General features: G+C 51.0%; 2 protein-coding genes across 3 annotated transcripts; one reads left to right on the forward strand and one right to left on the reverse strand.

Annotated features, from left to right (window-relative positions):
• Positions 1 to 1,268: 1,268 nt before the first annotated feature.
• Positions 1,269 to 4,379, forward strand: txnipa (thioredoxin interacting protein a). The gene is made up of 6 exons (XM_003977684.3): positions 1,269 to 1,609; positions 1,790 to 1,865; positions 1,946 to 2,093; positions 2,192 to 2,551; positions 2,646 to 2,948; positions 3,042 to 4,379. The coding sequence occupies exons 1-6, from the start codon at positions 1,354 to 1,356 to the stop codon at positions 3,087 to 3,089; spliced, it is 1,191 nt and encodes a 396-aa protein (XP_003977733.1). The 5' UTR covers positions 1,269 to 1,353; the 3' UTR covers positions 3,090 to 4,379.
• A 1,418-nt stretch (positions 4,380 to 5,797) lies between these two features.
• Positions 5,798 to 21,086, reverse strand: gatad2b (GATA zinc finger domain containing 2B). Of its 2 annotated transcripts, none has more exons than XM_011618887.2 (11): positions 20,931 to 21,086; positions 11,947 to 12,327; positions 11,678 to 11,807; positions 11,166 to 11,297; positions 10,880 to 11,008; positions 10,287 to 10,451; positions 9,865 to 10,207; positions 9,577 to 9,779; positions 9,350 to 9,460; positions 9,087 to 9,279; positions 5,798 to 8,677 (listed from the first exon to the last, which is right to left on the reverse strand). In XM_011618887.2, exons 2-11 carry the CDS (start codon positions 12,324 to 12,326, stop codon positions 8,541 to 8,543), a joined length of 1,923 nt encoding a protein of 640 aa, XP_011617189.1. In that variant the 5' UTR covers position 12,327; positions 20,931 to 21,086; the 3' UTR covers positions 5,798 to 8,540. The 2 variants fall into 2 exon arrangements, with proteins under 2 accessions (XP_011617189.1, XP_029700659.1); XM_029844799.1 differs by lacking the exon at positions 20,931 to 21,086 and adding an exon at positions 20,720 to 20,896.
• Positions 21,087 to 22,459: the final 1,373 nt, after the last annotated feature.

Here is a 22,459-nt window from a genome sequence, read left to right on the forward strand (position 1 = left end):
CCACTGTTGACTCGGGCAGAGGAGCAGTAACGAGTGCTCGGTGATGTCCCACTAGCTGATCAAACTAGTGTGTTTACAAGTGGGCATTTTTCCAGAGCTATGTGTCTTTCAGGGCCGTTTCTCCCAGTTGACAGGTCACCTCCATCGTGGGTCGATACTGGAAAGTAGATCACGTAGGCAGTTATCGGCCTTGGTCGTTCAGAATGTGAGTGTGGCCCCTGGGGCCAAATTGAGTCATCCTGGGTGGGGTGTTCCTTTTCAGGGATTTATGGTCACCACATGTTAGAACAACATCTAACGAGTGGGTGAAAGTTCAGTAGGGAATAGCACCAACACACCCAAAGCAAAGTCTATTTTGAGTCCCCCCTCAGCAGCAGCAACGACTGGCTGTGCAGGTCACATGACCTCATATCTGGCTATTTCCTCCCACTGCATTAACCATAGTAGCCTTGTTTGAAGAAACTGGAGCTCAGGGATACGTGCTGAAGCCAACATATGGCAGTATTTTAAGTTGTGGAGTAACAGGGGAAAAATGGGTCAAAGCTGCTGAGTGAGGACTTCTAGAAATAGTCTGAGGTCAAACATTACCAGTCCGTGTGCCGTCTCAGTCCCGGAAAAACCACTTTTGTAAACTTGTACTCGTAAACTTGTACTCTCAAGTGACAAATTAAAACACAATCTGTTTATGGGGTTCAAAACTGGAACAACAGGCTGGATTCTCATCATTATGGGAATCACCCAGATAGTTTCTTTGACTGTAACTCTCTGGAACCCTTATGAAACCAAAAGTAAACCTCTTATGGGTTTTCCCCTGCGGGGAAATAAATTTACTCATCCCTTTAGAAAACATCACGGTTAAAGTAAAGGGAAAAAATGTCAGGAAGGAACATTAGAAAAGTGCAACTAAAACGTTAAAAAGTAGCATTTCAGTCAATAAGACTGGCATTAAACACAGTAGCTACATGGAGCCACGCTCGTGTTTTTTGCTCTTCATGTGGCGTTTTGGATGATCTATTCTTAATTTGTCTTATTTTCATAAACTGTAAAGTTTAAGAGTCTTCTGTCCTCCCTCGGTGTTTACTACAACTGTAGCGCAGCTGCTGAGCACGAGCTGCTCTCTCATAGCCACGCTGTGTCCACGCGTCGATCTCGGGCGCTGATTGGCCAGCGCCGACACAAACAAAGGTTCTCAACCAATCAGAGCGCTGTTCACGCAGCGAGCCACGCTGCTGCCCACGATCTGCCGCGCCTCGTCATATAAAAGTCGCCTTCCGGAATTTGTTTACAGGACAGAAGGCAGAAGAAGACGCACAGATACACAACGGTTGTTTAAACTCGAGGGTAAACGGCATCATGGTGGCCATGACGAAGAGATTAAAGACCTTTCAGGTGGTTTTTACGGACCCCACCAAGACGTTTTTCTGCGGCGGGGACGTGGTGTCCGGACGGGTTCAGGTGGAAGTGAGCGAGGCGACCCGCGTGTCCGCCGTCAGGCTTCTGGCTCTCGGCTGCGCCAAGGTGGAGTACGCCAAAGGCAAGCAGCGGTGCCGACAGGAGGCCGAATACCTCCGACACGAAGAGGTGCTTCGCCTGGACAGTCAGCCCACAGGTGAGGACGTTCATCCTCTCTTCTCGGTCAGGTGATTTTTAGATCAGCAGTTTGTCAACAGCGGAGTTTTGTTGGTTCCGTGGTTGAAGGTTCCGTCTTTAGGCCCAGAATCAGGGTTGTTGTATTGATTTCTATCCTGCCTAATGTGTGAAATAAGGAACGGATTTCCTCTCATTTCAGATTCAGATGGGTCGGTGGTTTTAAGGCCCGGAAATAAATATGAGTATACCTTCGGATTTGAGCTGCCACAGAACGGGTAAGAGAGAGCCATTGGTTGGATTTAAAACTGAAAGCATTGAAGAGAAATGACTATTTCCCCTGTAACCGATGTCGCAGGCAGCTGGTGTCCACCTACAAGGGCAAGTTTGGTTACGTGCACTATTATGTGAAGGCTCTTTTGGAAAGACCACAACAGCCCACCCTGGAGTGCAAGAAGTCGTTTGATGTGGAGGAACCTCTGGATGTCAACACCCCTGACCTGCTGGTGAGTTTCCATCCTTCCCAGCACCACATCAATAATGCACCAGCCCTGCACACGCAGTCCCACAGTAATCGGGCGGATCCCCGCCTCCGTTCCCTCAGTCTCCAACAGGTGGAATGAAGGAGAAGAAGGTCACCTGCATGTTCATCCCCGACGGCCAGGTGTCGCTCAACGCAAAGATCGACCGCAGCGGCTTCTGCGAGGGCGAAGACATCTGCATCAACGCCAAGTTCGAGAACACCTGCTCCCGCATCGTTGTGCCCAAGGCCGCCATCATCGCCAAACAGATCTACCAGGCCAACGGGCGCACTAAGGTGTTCCGGCAAAAGCTGTCGTCCGTGCGGGGCAACCACATCATATCTGGCATGTGTGACGCCTGGCAGGGGAAAACCATCCGGGTGCCCAAAATCAAACCATCCATGTTGGGCTCCAACATCATCCGCGTGGAATACGCTCTCATGGTGAGGCATTGTTGATTGTCTGTGGAACCGGAAGCGGGTCGTGTCGTTAACGGCGACCGGAATGGTGACGATTGTTCTCTCTACCTCGGGGCAGATTTACATTCACATTCCTGGCAGCGAGAAGCTGATCCTGGAGCTGCCGCTGGTCATCGGCACGGCGGGTCTGGGCAGCCGCAGCAACAGCGTGAGCAGCCAGGAGGGCTCGGTCAGCAACGCCTCCCAGAGCTGGGTGTCTCTGAGGATGCCCTCGGAACCTCCCAGCTACTGCGACATCACTCGAGACTGTCGGCTGGACCAGCCCCTCACGCCGCTCCTGGACGACTTCGACGGCGAGGACAGTCCCATCTTCATGAACGTGCCGGCCTTCCAGTACCCGCCTCTCCCCGCCTACGCTGAGGTAGATATCTGCACCGACGTGTCCGTAAATGATCCGAACACCGCCAGCATTGCGTAACATCTCTCCCTGCCCGGCGTGACATTTGTTTTCCAGTCGGAGGAGGAGCACAGCGCTCACGCGCGCATGCTGCCGGTCTGCTGAGGAACTCTGAACGGGTCGAGAACTCTGGTCTGCTTCTCAGGGACCATTCAATAAAGGCACTTAAGCGGTCCAACCTCCAGAGGAGGTGCTTCAGATGGACCAAATGAGCAAGTCAGTGGAGGATGGACAGAAACATGCTTTCCTGCTCTTTCGCCACGCTTCCGTAAGTCTTCCTCCTGGCGCCCGTCAAGTCACGGACCTGGTGGAGCTGCAGAGCCACAATCCTGACTGAGCTGTCCCCCGAGACGGACTCCAGACTGTCGAGTCTTGCTGTTTCTTTATAGCCACCTTAGTACTTTACCGTCGGGGCCAAACCTCGCCTGACTCCGCCCCCTCACCCGCTGGGGCAGCACGGCTTCATCGTGGAGATGATTCCTTCCACTGAGCATTCCAGGGATTTCAGGGTTCTCCAGTCTGGTTTTAGTGGTCGGGAATGTTGTTGTTAAGCCTGGAAATGGATCTGCTGGTCTTTGTCCGGATGTTTCTCCCTCAGTGCTTGAACAATACGGTTTTTGCCTTTCTTCGCCAGCACTTGTCAGATTGATGTGTATATATATTGCTCTTGTAATGGAGATTTTCTGTGATGCTCCTGTAACCACTTAAGTGCATCATGTTTTTACTATGCAAGTGTTATTTGATGACTTTGAGTTGCCCGTCTGGACCCTGGAACTGTGTCCGAGCAACTGGGAGACTAACGTCAGCCATTCGGTTCTGAACGTGAAACTTGCTGTGGGTTCATGCTCCTGTCAGTGTCCCGATGCAGCGAAAGCCCGGATTTTGGGTTTTGTGAGCTGCAAGTCAAAATTGACGAGATTTAAAGCACTAAACCTGGACTTTGTCACCCTGTGTGTGATGAAGCTAAAGATTAATATAATGAAATACATCAATAAGTTTCACTTATTGAAAGAAATTAACTTTATACTGTCATCCATTAAAACAGAGAGACATGACGCCGTCACATGATCATGCTGCGATCTGATTGGCTGAACTTTAGTTTCATTTTGGGAAACTTGGTCGAACTGTATTGTTTCTCCTTTTTGAGGTCTTTTGAAGACCGTTCAGGATTAACCTCATTAATCAACTCTTGTGATTAGTTAGAGCGATGATTTTGCCGTATTTTAATCCTCATATATGAGATGATGAGCGTTGGGAGGGTCTTCCAGCATTTTTCAGTCTCTTCTGTTATTTTTGTTAAATACTCTAAATGTATCGCAGATACTTCAGAACACGCATATTTTGTATGGAAGCCTTTTGATTTCATATTTTAATAAATAAATGTTGACAACATAAGCTTGTTTGTTGTTGTTTTTAAATTCAGTTTTTAAATTTTAGGCTGATCAGTGAATTTCTAATAATGCTCCACTGACCCCAAATACCAGATGTGAACCCAAAGGACATTGGAACTGGACCAACTCATTTATTTTACTTCCGGTCCGATCCCGGTACCTGGATTTAATCTGCCCATACTATTCCCATACAGGAGCTCTATCTGATTTAACACTACAATCAATGTCGATTTTATGTTAAACTCCTACTGAGTGTGTGTGGGTGTGTGTGTGTGTGTCCCAACTTGGGGTCTGAATGACAGGAAATCCCTGGAAACATCCAGAAGTACTGTAGTTCTCATCTTTCTTACCACTGGCTGAATATGCCCATGGTGCTATTTTAACAGTCCGTCTGGCTGCATAAAGGCTCTGCCAGCAGTGCACGTTGCCCTGCTGCTCCGTGCACGTTGCCCTGCTGCTCCGTGCACGTTGCCCTGTTGCTCAGTGCACGGTGCCCTGCTGCTCCTTAGTGCCTGGCTGCAAACTGATCTAATGAGCTGAGACCATCCCAGAGGTGTGTGGGTGAGTTCAGGTGTGTGAGTCACCTGTGGCCTTCTGATGGCTGGGAGAGGTAAGCAGGTATGTACCACTAACTTCCTGACGTGGGTCGGGTCAGGGTTAGTTCTCAAAGGTCACTGATTTGTGAGGACACGTCCATGGAATGTTCTGTTGATTGACAGCTACCACATATTTGTACAGAAATTATTTGGGGGGGGGCGCTTTGTTTTCCATGATTGTAGATTATTAAACATTATTTAACGATTCATTCTGATCAAGTATTAACAATAATGTTGACCCACAACGGGAAGTAACTATTAAAGTACGAAATATTGAGCGAGATCCTTGGTTTAAAAGTCACGAGACAACAGTCACGTTTACTTTTAGCAGTAGCCACGCCCACACGCGTGGGCCTGTCCTCAGACCCGGAGTATGATTGGCCAACACACGCGCGTGCACACGCACCCAAACCTGCGCGTGTGTTGTAAGAACAACGGGAGGGACGAAAACAGGAAGTGAAAGAAAGGAATGTGGGACGTCTGATTGCGCTATCAGCAACTCAACTAGAACACAATGATCCCGACACACACTCGCGCTCAACCTGGGCCACGCCCACTTCCAGGTAGGGCGTGCGTGCACACGCTTGGATTTCTTGTATATAAAACCCGTTTTAGCCTTCTTGCGCAACTCTGAATACTGTGCGCTGGCTCCGCCCAGTGGTGAGAGGAGGAAGTGCCTCTGTTGATAGGGTCAGAGGTCAGGGTGCTGCTGTGACGTCATCACCTGTCCAGCAACCACAGTTGTTATGAATGTACATCAGAGTAATCCGAGTAAATCTGAAACAGGCTAATATGACCACAAATGTGTTCATGAAGTCACCCATGGAAGCAAATTGTTTCAACCTTTATTAAACATAGCTTGCAAGAGATAAATATTACAAAGATATTTCCTCCAAAATTAGCTTATTTTTTTCAATCAATGCATAATTGTCAATCAACTGGCAGTATTCAAACAGCAATATTTTTTGAAGACCGTTAAATATCAAGAATGTGCAAAAAGGTTAGGATTAACCAAAACTAAAGGACTTCATTTAGCCTGTTTCTTCATTTATTTCTTCCTCCCAAAGTGGTTTCACACGCAAGTGTGTGTATACACACACACACACACAGGCCAACTAGATGTATATATGTGTGCATACACACACACAGGCCACACACACACCCGCACGCACACAGGCCAGATGTATGTGTATATACGTGTGTATACACACACACACACACACAGGCCAAATAAACAGGACTTTTGCTTGTGCGGATCAGGACGACTCGTCAGGAAGGTTGCTCATGGAGTCTCTTATTTGACGTTTCCATGGGAACCTGGTGGAGCCAACATGTCACCAGGGCAGAACAGGGCAGCACATAAAGGTTGGTGATAACAAAACATGCTTGTGTGCAAAGGAAGTTTAGGAGTTCTGAAAAAGAAATCCCGATTAATCTACAGGATTACCGTGGCCAAGTGGCCACGCCCTCTTTTGTGCAGCCATGTCGAAAGTGCTTGTAAATTTAATGAACTTCAGAACTTAAAGAAGAACCAGAGGAACCAGTGAGAACCTTCGTGCCCAGTTAGTCCAGAACCAAAGAACACAGTCAGGGAGGAAGATGAGAAGAGGATAGAGAAAAAAAGAGGAAAAGGAGGGAGAAGAGGAGGAAGAATCCCAAACCTTTTGCACATGTTACACAAGAATACACAGTGATCACAAAACAAAATGACAAGCTTCACAATATTCATGGCTTTTTGTTTGTTTTTCTACACAATATACAACCATTTAATTTCTTTTTTTCAGTACAAGGGAGGAAAAACGCGTATGTACAATAATTATTACTTCAAACCTAGCAAATATTGTCATTTCTTCCATAATCAATACATTTATTTTTTTATTTTTTTAAAACTGCAATAGAAAGAAAAGAGAAGACAACTGAGACATCGGCGAACTGACCGGCAACTGTCAGAAAATAAACAGACTCTCTCCGTTTCTCCTTTAAATCTTCGCGATGATGGGATGGATCGGACTCCTGACGGCAGCGGCGTGATGCGGCGCGAGCGGTTCTGGATTCAACCGTGTCGAATTAGTGCAACCGAACCAAAGCAGAGTTGGGAGACGCACCGAGCTGGAGCCGGGCTAATTTAGTCGGGCGGTTAAAACAGGGAAGGCGGGAATGGTGGAGGGATATTCCAGGCTCCTCAGCCCAACGGCAACGCTTCCTGTCAGCAATGTTTTAAAACTACAATTACACTTCAAACATGCTCAATGTCAATAAAGTGGGTCTAAAAGAGTCGATACTGATGACATCGACGGGCTCTTGCAGAACCAGAACGGGCCCGTCCCTCGGCACATCTCCCAGCATCCTCTGCTCAGCCATTAGCATCCAGACCTGACCTCGCTCTCAATTGTAACATTCTCTTGAAAAGAAAAAAGGTAAAGAAAACCGGTTTTCCGATCAGAAATATGCAAAGTGCTCCTCTGGAGTGAGGTAAGTTGTGTGGCGAGCGTGCACACGATTGAACCGTTTCTCTCCCGGTAACGAAAAACATAAGAGCCACATTTTGTTTGTTCTTCTGAAGCGAAAGCATCTATACAGTCAGAAGAGTTTTCAACATGTCGGGGATAATTATCGTCTCCGGGGGCCGCGCCTCTCAGGCGCGCGCCGCCGTCTCGTTCGGAGACGCCAGGAAAAAAAACAACCAAAGAATAAAAAAAGGAGGAGGGGCAAAACAAACAGCAAGAAAAGGAACCCAGAATTCTCCATTTCTACAGAATGGGTGGTTCTCGTCCACCTTCCAGTTCTTCCTCACGCGACAGGTGATGCCGAGAGGGGCTGCTGGGTAAAAAGTCTGTGCATAACCAAAGGGGAGGGGGAGGGGGGGCAGTGGCAGGAAGTCAGATTGAAGTGGGAGGGGAAAGTGCCCCGCCCCTGCCCTCTGCTGAAGGTGCGATCAGTCCTGATTGGTCCAGCTACAGTCGATCCTACAGGAGAGCTGCAACTGTAGCGGGAGCGGCTGATGTCTGAAATGAAGGGACGTGAAGGCGATGGCGGCCGTCTGACGGGAACATTACCGACCGGGTCGCGCGCGTTTCTCTCCTGTACACAGCGGATCGCCCGGCTCTGATCCCGGATCAGCTCAGAGCGGACGCGCGCCGTCCACCTGTGTCACCGTGGTCCTCGTTGCACTTCAAGTTAGCCAGCCAGCACTTTTTACAAAAGCTTCAAATTTAAACGTTACGTTGCATAGCAACCAGAACTCACCCTGTTGATCTTCTGTTACTAGCATCAGTCACATCTGAACTTTAGGAGAGAGAGAAACCCCGACGACCGTGGCCGAAAATGAACGTCTGGAGACGGACCGCTGCTCCCCGAAGGAGAGGAGCGGCAAAATAAGGAGGAGTAAGGAACCCAAACAGGAAAAGAGCAACAACGATGATCGAGTGGGGTTAAAAACGCATCGATGAGCTGGAAACAGATGAGTTAGTGTCTCGGACCGCTGAAGGTAGGCACACGGACAGGCACTGCATGCGATGGGGGGGTGGGAGGGCTTCAGTATGCGGGGGTGGCGTCGGAGGGGGCGGGGCTCATTTCTGTCCTGTGATGGACTGCGATATGGATCTTGGTGGGATCATGTCCAACAGGTACTCTCTCTGCCGGTCCGCTAAGCTGGAGCTCTTATGGGCCCCGACCGCTGCCGGGCTCAGGTAGGCGAGATTTAACCCTGCCGAGAGACAAGCACACGCCGGGTCAAAGGTCAAAGGGGAACAGGCAACACCCGGGTCAAAGATCAAAGGGGAACAGGCAACACCCGGGTCAAAGATCAAAGGGGAACAGGCAACACCCGGGTCAAAGATCAAAGGGGAAAAATGCAACACCGGGTCAAAGATCAAAGGGGAACAGGCAACACCCGGGTCAAAGATCAAAGGGGAATAGGCAACACCCGGGTCAAAGATCAAAGGTAAACAGGCAACATCCGGGTCAAAGATCAAAGGGGAACAGGCAACACCCGGGTCAAAGATCAAGGGGGAACAGGCAACACCCGGGTCAAAGATCAAAGGGGAAAAGGCAACACCCGGGTAAAAGATCAAAGGGGAATATCCAATATCCGGGTCAAAGATCACGTAGGCTACCTGGGATGTTGTAGATCTGGCGGCGGCTGTCGTGCTGCAGGGAGCCGCCGCCGCCGCCGCCGCAGTGTTTGGCGCTGGTCATTCCCATGAGGCTGCTGGCCACAGACAGCTGGGACGCCTGGGCGAAGTTGGACAGGACACCTTGCGCGGTGTTGGACAGACCTCGCTGCAGGGACGCCTGAGGCTGCGGGGCCTGAGCAGAAACGCCGCGGCTCAGTCACGGTTACCACACACGGGCACGCAAACAGGATGTCAGGCGTTACCTGGCGGAGCGCGTGATGCCGGATCATGGTGTCGGTCTTGGAGGCGCTGGCGCCGGTCGGGCCTGAACTGGGGGACAGCGCCGCCTGCTGCTGCAGCCTCTGCTCGATCTCCTGACGTGGAGACACATGAACATTGAAGCGTGACCTTTGTGGGCCAACCCGAGGAGCCGCCTCCCCACAGGGGAAGCAGGAAGTGATGTCACACAGGATAGAGCCCAGATGCTGACCTGCTCCTGCTGCAGCGCCTTCACAAAAGCGTTCTTCAGCCTGTTGGTGTGCTCCGCCTTCAGAGCCTTCTTCTGATTGGAGGTCATGCACTGCTCACACAGGATCCGCCCACTCTTCTCCCGTTTCCAGTGGGGGGTGAAGTCAGTTCTGCACTGGGCGCAGAAAAACGGCTCCATGCGGGTCAGATTCCCCCGGAGTTTACCTGCAGGGGCGAGTCAGGTGATCAGGGCGAACCGACGCGCGGCTGCCGTTCCAACGCGCGAGTAGCGTTCTCGAAGCGGACTCACCCTGGCTGTCCAGCACGCTCTGCACCACCTCCTCCAGACCAACCATGTAGATGAACTCGCTGTTGGCAGCGGACGGCAGGAAGTGGAGCAGAGGGGCGGGCGGTTTGGGCGGCGGTATCTCCAGCAGCGTCTTCTCCAGCTGCTTCCTGAGAGCCAGCTTAGCCGCCGCTTGGCTGCTGGCTTGGTCGGCCATGGAGCCGACGCCCCCGCTGGCCGAGCCCGACATGGTGGACGGGCTGACGGCCGAGGCTCCGCCCAGCGCCCCTGCAGCCTGCATGTGGGCCAGGGGCATGTACATGCTGCTGGAGCCCGAGCGCTGGGATGACGCCACCTGCTGGTTGGCCTGCAGAGGTGAATAATCACACATTAACTGGTTGAAGTTCTGCATCTTGGGTCCAACCTGGAGCAGGCTGAACCTGTACCTGCTGGTAGCTGACCGGACTGGTCAGACTGGAGCTGGAACGGGACATTCCCAGCTTGGAGATCCTCTGGCCCTGCAGCTGAGCAGGGTTGGGAGCGATGACCCTCTGGGACATCAGCATGGGCGGCAGGCTGGCGTTGGCCGCTGACCTGATGACGGTGTGACCCTACAGACAGCGCACGTGCAAACGCATCAGCAACACCGACACCGTCGCAACAACGTGATTAACCGACTCAAAATATTCTCAAAATAAAAAACAGGAAAGCACATTAATGAAAGATGCAAAAGGAAAAGGTTGAACTGTTTGGACAGGTTATTCTCAGGATGGACGGCAGGGGGCAGCACTTGGTCAGCAAGCACACCAACACACACAGACCCACACACACACACGCAGCTGATGAATATTTAATTCATCCGCTCATGTAATGGAGGAGCGCAGCTACGTCACAGAAGAACAAAGACCTGCAGCGTGGAGGATCAGACGGTGAAACCCGAATGTAATGATCAGAATTAACACCCCGAACCACCGATCTGCTGTCGAACTGTGGTGCCGATCAGGCCGGTCACATGATCAGCACGCGTCTCTTCCGTTACCTGTGCCGTGCGGAGGTTCTGCGGCTCCGCGCCGTGAAGGCCCGGCCTGGGAGGAAGCTTCCCCAGGCCGGCTGAGCTGTGGATGGGCGGAGCCTGCACAGAGGAGGAAGAGTTCTGGACCACGGGGACCTGGACAGTGAGACACAGCAGATGTGCTCCGTCATCTCACACACCACGCGTAAGTCACACCTAAACCAGAACCAGCCCCTCGTGCTACTGGTGACCAGTCACGCCAGAGCAGCGGCTCGGAGCAAAGCGCTGCGCTGCGATTGGTCGCTGCGCTCACCTTCTGGACCACGTTCTCCTTCTGCATCTGACTCTGCCGCAGCTTCTTCAGCAGCACCAGACGGGCCTCCTCCAGCCGGAGCTCCTCCCTCAGAGCTTTGATCATCTGCTGCCGCTCCTCACCCGTCTTACCCTGGAACACACACCGACACACACTCTTCAGATTTGGATTATGACGTAATCACCCGTGTGGCGTGTTGATGAACGGTCTCAGAATTCTCCACTCAAGGAAATTCAGCTGGACTTCCTTTGGTTCTTGGAAGATGTTTCATCTCTTAAATAAGCTAAGAATACGTGTACGCGTCAGTATTTCCATCTTTATAATTGTGTGTGTGTGTGTGTGAGAGAGTTTCATCTTCTTACACCACGGACATGAAGACACTGTCCTCCTCACTTCAGGGTTCTGAACCATCAAATCCTCCATGACGTGCTAAGCTAATGTAGCATAATCTGAGCTATAACCACGACCCCCAGCAGCACAGGTCATGTGACAGGTCACGTGACAGCACATACCTTGAACATGTCCAGGTTGGCTTTCTGCAAGCGCTCCTCGGGACGAGGGGTGGACCTGGGACTGGACGCCTCGTTGTCCGACAGAATGATGACGTCTGGAGACGGGGTTCTTCTGTCGTGGTTGACCTCCCTTCAGAGACAAACGGCAAAAACCCATCAGTGTTCCACCTCAGCCCACAAGACTGGCAGAGCCACGCCAGGCAGCAAGGAATCATGGGAAGCTGCGCGATCCCCTAAACGTTGAACCACATTGTTATAGCGGCTCTCACCGTCTCCGTCCCGCACTCATGTCCACAGGCTCATCCAGGATGTTCTCCTTCCCGTTCTTGCTGGTTCCACCGTGAGCACCGTGGCCTCCCAGACGCAAGCTCCCGTTCATCTTCTCCTCGTAGGACGAGCCGATGAGGCTCTGGTGGTGGTAGGCGCTGCCCCCAGGGGTCTTCCCATCGCCCAGAGGCCCTGCCACCTCCAGGGCAGCTAGGTCGGCTAGGTCCTTCCTTTTGAGCAATGCTAGCATCTTGAGACGCTCCATGGCCTCGTGGCCCTCCATTTTGAGGCGCTTGGCCAGAGCCTCCTCTCGCTCACCGGGCGGCTCTAAACCTCGTTTTAGCAGGTTGAGTCTCAAGGCCTCCTCAGACATTCGCTCCATCCTGGAAGACGAGAAGAACAACCCGAGTGAAACCTCATCGCCCATCAACAGGACAAGAACGTTCTACAGCAACCTCACACCGACCCCTTTTCGACAGACCAGTAGGAGGCCGATTGTCCTCAGAAACATATTAAAACCTTCAGCCTCATGAAGACACGAGGACCTTAACGGGAGCCTATGCAGGTTCCCCATTAGCATTAGCATTAGAGCTAGAATTCTGACTCTTCACAGGTTTCATCTAAAAACAGCTGTGGAGCTTGATCACATGTGTCGTCTCCTTTAACCTGCAGGAGAAAATCGATCTGAGCCATTTTTGAGTGTCTGAGTGGGACACGGAGAACTCCGAGATCACTGGGACGAACGTTTACGCGTCCTCAGTTGTCCAGTTTGGGTTGGATGGAAGCAGGTGCCATGGAAACGTACTGAGGGCTTCCTGTTGCCTGGCTGGTGTTTACCGTTACGTGGTCGGCCCGTTTATAATTCCTGGCCTTGTTATGACTTCATCAACTTCCTGTTGGCAGATTATTGACAGGTCATTATTGACCGAATATTATGAACCAATTATTGCTTGACCCTCCCACACACATACAGCTAACCTAGCAGGTTTAAACACACACACACACACACACACACACATTTGTGACGCACTCACACACCACCTCTGGCAGGCTGTGGTTACACACTACCTTTACATAATACAATGACTCTTTTTGGATGCCTGCTGCATAAGTCACATATTCTTTCTCCTTACCCACGCCCTCAGCTCCATAGCCCCGCCCCCGCACCACACACACACACACACACACACACACACACACACACACACACACACACACACACACACACACAGTCTCACTGTGGGCACTCTGCCAGGAGAAAACAATAAACGGAAACCTATGGTGAGACAGATGTGGGAAATGGAACGCTCCACAGCAGCGAGAGAATACAGCGCCACCTTGAGGCAGAACAGGCCGTGTGCTACAGTCAGACATCACCATGACCACCAGCACAAACCAGCTGATAGATGCTGTCCAGACATTCTGCAACATTCCAACCTTCTCCTGCTCCAGCCACAAAGAAATCCTTTCTTATCCCCAACACACACACACACACACACACACACACACACACACAGTAAAAATAAACACATACTTACTCAGAGGCCCCTTAAATCTAACCAGAGTTGAGGTTTGTACATTTTACACCAGCCAATCAGGAGAGGATCTGCATGTGCAGGCATGTGTGCACACATATGAGTGAGTGAGTGAGTGAGTGAGTGAGTGAGTGAGTGAGTGAGTGAGTGAGTGAGTGAGTGAGTGAGCGAGTGAGTGATGAGAGCCTAAGATAAATAAAATACAGTGAGAGTGCACATTTTTTCTCCATCTTGAACTATTCTCTTTGTGTGTGTGTGTGTGTGTGTATGTGTGTGTGTGTGTGTGTGTGTGTGGTTGGAGTGGGGGGACGGCAGCTCTCTCCTGAAATCATGCCAACTCTTAATTCCCTCTTCCCATCCCCCATCTCACACACACACACCACACACACACTCAGTATGCACGGAGCCGTCGATCAGATACTAAAATGTCTCCACCACAGCGACCCCCCCCACCCCCCCCCACGGATTACCACCAGGTTAACAGCACTGTGGTCAGCTGACCGTGTTGGTAGCTGCTCTGAGGAATCTGCTGCTCATTTCACGCATGATCTGCATCATGACAATTCATTTGGCCGATGAGGTCCGGTCCCCCCAGTGCCTCTTATCCACTCCTGCTCATTTTCATATTAAGAAACTACAAACACTCTGAGTTTATCTGTATTTGTGGGGTTTTACTGGGAGCCTTGTGTCTGTCCTGACGCACCCCCCTTCGTCACTGAAACACAAATAAATTAATCCCAAAGCCAAAATGGTGGCATGGACGCAAGATGGCAGCCACGAGACAAAGCTGGCAGGACGCTGAACTTCAGGGAGGCCTCCTCAGATTCTCCCTCCATAAGATCACAGCGGATTAAATCACAACAGATGTGATCTGTAATTTTCTGCCCCAGAAGAATGGAGCACGGGTCCCGGAGCGCGTCCAGCCTCAGACGTCGCCGCCGTTAACGTTCAGATTAACCTCCGAAATGACACATTTGTGGCTCAATTTCCACCCCCAAAATCAGGAGACCTCCTCCGGATCTCCTCCGAGGTTTCATCTCAACAATCCACCTGACGGTAAACAAAGGCCGCCGAGACCTCCCCAACAAGCTCATCGCCCCCTAGTGGTCAGCTGCAGGACTTAAAGGCAGCAGGCAAACCAAGGTCTCCTCAGGGCAACGTTCCATCACCTCCATTCCTACTGGGTTTTCCTCCAGGGCAGGAAGCATTTATGCTAGCTGTAGCTGTGATGCTAACATGTCCATGTGTGTGCGCATGCGTGCACACACTCTCTTTCTCACACGCGCGCACAGACACACACACAGAACCAAAATGTTGGGTCTGGGCAGTTTTTGGCACTAATGAGGCCAATCAGAATGGAGCCCATAGCAACAGGGCTGTAATTGGTTGTGCGGCGCCGCTCCGGAGCTCACGGTCGTGGGATGCAGATGAAGAGCCAATGGGAATTGAGCAAACTGTTTTCTTGTTGTGAAATTGATTGGTGCATTGACTCCGCGCAGAAAGTCACATCCAACAGAGCTGTGGTGTGATTTAACCCCCCCCCCACACCCACGCCCACACACACACACGCCCCTCTACTACCAGTGAAAGAGCACAGCAACACACACCTTCCACCTTCCACACAGACACAACATGGCTCTTTATTAAATGAGACAACAGCTCATTGTGGGCGTTGCCATGACAACCGGTCGTCTATTTTTAATCCGTGCCACTAATCAATTCCTGTTCTGCTGTCGCCCAAAGGGGTGGGGGTGTGCACGTGAGGATGGCGGGTACTGATGGGAGGGGATGAAGGGCAGGGGCAGGGGCAAAGGGTAGGAGGAAGAGGAGGAGGAGGAGGAGGAGGAGGAGTGCAGGAAACAAAGAACATCAGAAACTAAATCGAGGATTCATCTCCACACCTCCACCTCCAGCAGACATCAACCAGCACCGTACAGGACGATGTCGTGAACAAAGCCAATTATTCCTCCAACATCAGGAAAATACAGTCAATCCATCTTTAATCTGAACACAAACACAGATGATCTGGTTGAACCCGACCAGCAAGCACTGATTTACCAATCTTAATTGGTCCACTAATCAGAATCCGCTCAATGTCTAAGGCGACATCTTCACCTGGATCCCTTCAGGTTCAGCCAGCATGCAGTCTTCTAATCATCTGGAATCAACGTCTAGAAGAACGACGCCTCGACGCCAGCTAACGGGAGCAACATTCAACATCTACACAAACCTGAAGCGCGACAAAATCACATGTTGAAGAAGTGCTGCAGCCTGGAAGATGCGCTTTAGCGCGCTAGCTAACAGGCAACTCTAGCTGAGATTCACGTTAGCTAACAGCTAAGATGCCCACAATTCAGATCTGCTGCTGCTTGGTCATGAAATGGGTCACAGGAGGATCTGAGGCCACATGAACGGATCACTTTGGGGAATTTCAGTCCGGTCTAAAGGATCAAGAAACAAGTTCTGCTGGGCTACTTCTACAAGCTCTACTGTACCCATTTTTAAGTTGTTTTACTACTGAAACGATTTAAATTATTTTGATCTATCGCGTGTTTTAGCATAAAAGCAGTAATTAATTTGCATTTATAATTAAAGTTACTGTTTATATCTATAGCTGTAAGTGTGTTTTGCTGGCCAGGTTGCTCTTGAAAAAGAGATTTTAACATCAATGAGGCTTTTAAATGGTTAAATAAAGGATTGATGAATTGAGATTCAGCCAATTCAGTTAATTTTACCAGCCCTTCAAGGACGGTTTCATGAGTTTAAACAGCTTTTTCTTGACTGATATTTCAGGTATGGAACAGATGGTCAGGGTGTCCTCACAAACACACAAAACACACTGTGGAGTGTTAACAGGACCCATGTTGTTGATAAGAAAAAGATGTGTTTTGTAGGAGAATGAAGCAGAAGAGTTAAAAAAATGTCCGTGGAAAATTAACGCCAATTTTTATTCTCACATCCAGACATGAAAACAGAAGCAGTGACACGAGTGTAAACTGCGATTATGCTTTAATATGCATCTGTGAGTGGTCAGACGTAACCCAGCGAGACGACGAGCCAGGCTTGGGGGGGGGGGGGGGGGGCACCAGGCCGACTGTTTTCAGAGCAGAAAAAGAAAAAAATGTCTTCCTTCAGAAGTTGGCGGCTTGACAAGAAAAGACTGAGTGTAGAACTTCAGACCACAGGGTGGGGCAAACTGTTCCACCAGCCAGAGCAGAAAAAAGAAAACAGCGGGAAGGAGAGACATTTAGAGCGAGCGCAGAGCGCAGAGGTAGAACACACGTCTTAAAATGGGGCCCGATGTGGCAGCCGGCCATCGAACAGCTCACACCGACCAGTACAACCAGAAGACCTCACAGGGGTAAAAGGAGATCGTCCCCAACCCCGTCGGCAACGCTGTCTCGCTGCTTCTGTCCAAACTGACACAACAACAATGTGACGCCAGAACTCTGCTCCAGTTTATGGCCACATTCACCTCCACCGTTCTGACTGTAACCCCCCAGTCCTGACTGTAAACCCCCAGGCCTGACTGTAACCCTCCAGTCCTGACTGTAACCCCCCCAGTCCTGACTGTAACCCTCCAGGCCTGACTGTAAACCCCCAGGCCTGACTGTAACCCTCCAGTCCTGACTGTAACCCCCCAGTCCTGACTGTAAACCCCCAGGCCTGACTGTAACCCTCCAGTCCTGACTGTAACCCCCCACCGTTCTGACTGTAACCCCCCAGTCCTGACTGTAACCCTCCACCGTTCTGACTGTAACCCTCCAGTCCTGACTGTAACCCCCCACCGTTCTGACTGTAACCCTTCAGTCCTGACTGTAACCCTCCAGTCCTGACTGTAACCCTCCACCGTTCTGACTGTAACCCTCCAGTCCTGACTGTAAACCTCCAGTCCTGACTGTAACCCTCCACCGTTCTGACTGTAACCCTCCAGTCCTGACTGTAACCCCCCAGTCCTGACTGTAACCCTCCAGTCCTGACTGTAACCCCACCGTTCTGACTGTAACCCTCCAGTCCTGACTGTAAACCTCCAGTCCTGACTGTAACCCTCCACCGTTCTGACTGTAACCCTCCAGTCCTGACTGTAACCCCCCAGTCCTGACTGTAACCCTCCAGTCCTGACTGTAACCCCCCACCGTTCTGACTGTAACCCCCCAGTCCTGACTGTAACCCCCCACCGTTCTGACTGTAACCCTCCAGTCCTGACTGTAACCCTCCACCATTCTGACTGTAACCCTCCAGTCCTGACTGTAACCCTCCAGTCCTGACTGTAACCCTCCACCGTTCTGACTGTAACCCCCCAGTCCTGACTGTAACCCACCCACCGTTCTGACTGTAACCCCCCCAGTCCTGACTGTAACCCACCACCGTTCTGACTGTAACCCACCACCGTTCTGACTGTAACCCCCAGTCCTGACTGTAACCCACCACCGTTCTGACTGTAACCCTCCAGTCCTGACTGTAACCCTCCAGTCCTGACTGTAACCCCCCAGTCCTGACTGTAACCCCCCACCGTTCTGACTGTAACCCCCCCAGTCCTGACTGTAACCCACCACCGTTCTGACTGTAACCCTCCAGTCCTGACTGTAACCCTCCACCATCCTGACTGTAACCCTCCACCTTTCTGACTGTAACCCTCCACCTTTCTGACTGTAACCCTCCACCTTTCTGACTGTAACCCTCCACCGTCCTGACTGTAACCCACCACCATCCTGACTGTAACCCCCCAGCCCTGACAAATGGAGCACCGTTTATTAGAATGTGAAGCAAGTTCATCAATACAGACACATCAAATCAGGTAAGACTTCAGACGCACACCATCTGTCACACATATGAGGCCTGCTGTCTGACTGTAGGTCCCCTGACTCTAAGCCAACTCACTCACTAGGCAGACTAACTGTAGGGCCATTGATTGACTGTAGACCTGCTAACTAACTGTAGGCAGACTATCTGACTGTAGACTAACTACCTGTAGGCCCACTGACTGTAGGCTCAGTGCCTGTAGGCCTACCGACTGAGTGTAGGGCCTGCTGACTGTCTGCTGATTTCGCAGATTCCCGTTTGCACCTGAAGCAGCGCGTGATTTAGCATGTCTGAGCTACATCGCGGAGAAAAGTGGTCCCAGTTAGAGAAGCACGTGATGGGGTGAATATTGCCAACATTCCTCGGGACCATGAGATTTTCCTGAGATCACATCCTTTCATACATGTGATGGCCAGCAGATGTGATCATGGCTTCTACAGCTGAAGCGTTTCCTTCACAGCCTCCCACCGTAGTCGTGGTGACCTTGCGCTGTACCTGCTGAACGCAGCTTTGATTTCAACATGGCTGCTTCGCTGGCTGGACGAGTCCTGCTGCCACCTTCCAAACTCCTCCTCCACTCACTCCTCACACACTCAGCCTCATTCTGCTGGGAAAATCCCTCTTTATTGGTTATAAGCAGCACAGACTCAAACACGGACTGTCTGAGAGCTTGATGAAGGTGCAGCGACACCACGGGTCTGCACACCCGCTAACGCGTGAACCATCATTAGGATTTTCTTCTGTACCAACACAAGTGAAAGATTCTTCCTGCTGTGAGTGACACCTAACAGGGGACAGACGCTGTCACAACACCTAAACCTGTGGATGACGCTGGTCACACGGCCGTGCTGAGACCATCCATCAATGATCTCCAACTCTTTAATGTCTTTCACTCATTAACAAGCATTAGCATGTTGTTCTGCTGGTACTTCCCACACACCCCCGCAGCTAAAAATACACCAGAGAAGAGCTTCAACATCCAGGCAAATACACTCGGATCACAACCAGAGACACCAGCACTTTCTCACCAGTTGACACTCCATCAAAAGTGCTGTTCTACCAGGGAGGAAGCAGACGAGGACGTAAGGTAAGGACGGACGTCCATGTCCAAATGAAGCAGAAACACGTGGTGACCTGAAACACACAACATATCAACGGCAGAAGACACAGGCCCAAGCTCACCATAGGGGCCGCACACTTCTTCAGAACCTGGATCTGGACCAGACCTGCTGCACCGTTAACATCAGAATCGGATCTTTGGCTGCTAAATGGACCAACGGGTTTCAATGATCAGAACGGGCCGTCGCTCTTCTGCCCGATTCTTCTACGGAGACGTCACAGAGACTCACTGGATCGCTATCGATATTGGATCTGCGGTTGGTGTTGATGCCCAGAACCCGATGAGGGGAGGGTCTCCAACAGTCTGGGACCCCCGCCAAACATCAGCGCTGAAATCGCCCCCCTCGATTAGGCTTGATTATTGCTGATCAACCGCTGACAGATTGTTGGAGCTGCTTTGTCAGACTTGGTTCCTTAAAGGCCTTCAGACAAATGTCAACTTATCAGATCCATTACACACACACACACACACACACACACAAATACACACCTGATGTTGGATAAAGCCATGGAAAATGAAGGGATGGAACAGAAAAGCCTTTTCTCCAATAAAATGAACTGACAGCTGGGTCGTACGACTGCTCGCAGGGTAACAGTCGATGTGTGAGACAACAGTTGACCCTGTCCCCCTGTCCCCGCGTCGGGGGACCCAGCAGGACGAAAGGGTGATTGACAGCAGAGAGGTGAGAAGATCCGTGATGGAGCAGCAACAACTGTCAGGTCAGCCAGCTGCAGCTGATCCTGAATCAGCTCCAGTCCCACACAGTGGCAGCATTCATGTGGATTCATCTGCATGTGACTCATGAAAAAGTCCGAGCCGACACACCAGTTTACTGCAGAATAATCAGGCAGCACATTAAATATTGATTATCGGTCTCCATCGTCGTCGACTAAACAAGCCGGCCTGGAGCGGCCCAGCAGCCGGGGCCCCACGGTCCAGCCGCTGTCAGGCAGCCATTAGGTGCATATGGAGCCACTTGGGGCTTTACGTAAATGGCTGATGCATTTGGAATTTTTCCTCCTAATTGCTGGGAGCCATCGGCACCCCCGGCCTCCTCCCCGCGCCTCTGCGCGCAGCTCAGCCGCGACAAAAGCCTCTTTTAACGGAACCCGTCGGTTAAAACGAATATTACGGAGCATGTTTGGGCCCCCCCAGTCTCTTTCCTTAGTCCGACTTAACCCCCAGAGACTCCGGATCAAACAATGAAAGGGAGCGCAGCCGTTGGTACCACCGTAAAATCACAACATGTCTGTGGTTCGGGACAAAAGGCGGCGTGTTATCAAATGATCATCCATGTTTGAGCCGCGACCCCCCCACCTTCAGCCGTGAAGAACTCTTGGATTCGACGGCTGCTGCTCGCCAACATGTCAGCCTGCATCACAAACAGCAACGCGAAGCGCCTCTATTGTCTCCCATCGATCCACCGGCAGCACAAACACTCCGCAGCCCGCCGCCGATCCAGGCCGCCGCCGCCGCCTCCCGGGCAGCCCCCGTCGGGCCGGGGCCCCGCGCACAGCCTCGGACTCACCTGGATCTGCTCTCGGCTCGGTGTACCGTCTCCGGGTTCACGGTCCGGTCCTGACGCGCTGCAGCGGATCCTCACCACCAGTCCCCGGCACCGGCAGGCGGCACTGACGCGCTCATTGGGCCTCGGCAGACGCTCGCCCCCTCAGCGCGGCCAGACAGGCCGCTGATTGGTCCGACCGCCGCTCCGTGAAGCCCAGACAGACACCTCATTGGCTGCTCCGCTCCCCATCGCGTCCAGACAGCGAGCTGATTGGTCGCTGGGCCCGGGGCGCTGGTACCTGATTGGACGCTCATTTCCGCGGCGAAGACAAGCGGCGTCGTGATTGGCTGCCGTCAGTGTTGTTGTCTGTGTCTGGATGGAGCCATGTTAACTCCTCAGGGGCGAAAGGAAACGATTTGTTCGCTTACACTGAATTAACCGCGTAGACCCCGAACGTCCGGATGAATTCCGAATTCCCGATGATCATCTTTACACGTTCCAGATGGTTATTGTTTGTTGCGGCTTATGACGGGGACGGTCACGTGTCACTGTCCAAAATCCCCCAGTGCCCCATGCCCGCTTATGCAAATGCTTTCATCATGGATCGATAACGATATCGGTGCCGTTGTTTCAATAAAATAATGTTATATAGTGTAATCTGAAAGATATTTGCTTGAATTATCCGTAACACTTACAAAAATGTGACACGTTTGTCAGAAAACCGGTTGAAATGTGGAGTTTACAGGTGATAATTCATCACAAACGTATCGATGGAGTGCGAGTCCTGAAGACCATCACTGTCCCAGCAGTTTCAGCTCCTCAACACCAAAATTGCCATCTTCAATGTTGTCCTAAAGAAGTTGTCACTCCCCGGTGACGTACACTGTTCCTCATTAGGGGCTACCAACAGCTGGTGTTGCAGCATACCGTGTCTGGGGTCCCTCAAGGAAGTGTGATGGGGCCCCTCTTCTTCGCTCTCCTGACCCACAACTGCACACCAGCAAACATCCTGTTCAGGTTCTCAGCACCTCTACCTCCTTCACAAGCGGAGGAGAGCCGGAGCCCTGACCCCCATCACGAGCACCTTAGAGAGGAACCACTGAGCATCAGCCTGTTATATGGATCCAGCACAGCGTTTCTTTGGTTTTTTTTATTTGTTTGTCTGTTTATTTGTTTGTTTGTTTGCAAATGAAGTCAAACATCTCCGAAAGGTCCTAATGAGAATTTCAGTAAATGTTGATAATAGGCCAAGGAAGAGCCACATGATGTAGCTTTGTATTACCGAAGAAGTAGACGAAAAAGATAAAGAAGAAGAAGACGTTCTTGCCTCTATAACAATCATCTCAAACTGAGCCGCTGGCTTTGCTGCTTCTGTTGGAGAACCTGACCTGGCAGCTTTTACTGGCGGGGAAACCCACATAATTATCAGTCTTATTTTATTTCTGTGATTTCATTTTATTTTACAAGCATAGTTTTTTTTAAAATACATTTTTACAATACATTTTTTTAAAACAAATTCTAAAATTTTCAGACAGTTTGATGCTCTGATG

This window comes from Takifugu rubripes, chromosome 12 (genome assembly GCF_901000725.2).
Source record: "Takifugu rubripes chromosome 12, fTakRub1.2, whole genome shotgun sequence".
In the NCBI taxonomy this organism is placed as follows: domain Eukaryota; kingdom Metazoa; phylum Chordata; class Actinopteri; order Tetraodontiformes; family Tetraodontidae; genus Takifugu; species Takifugu rubripes.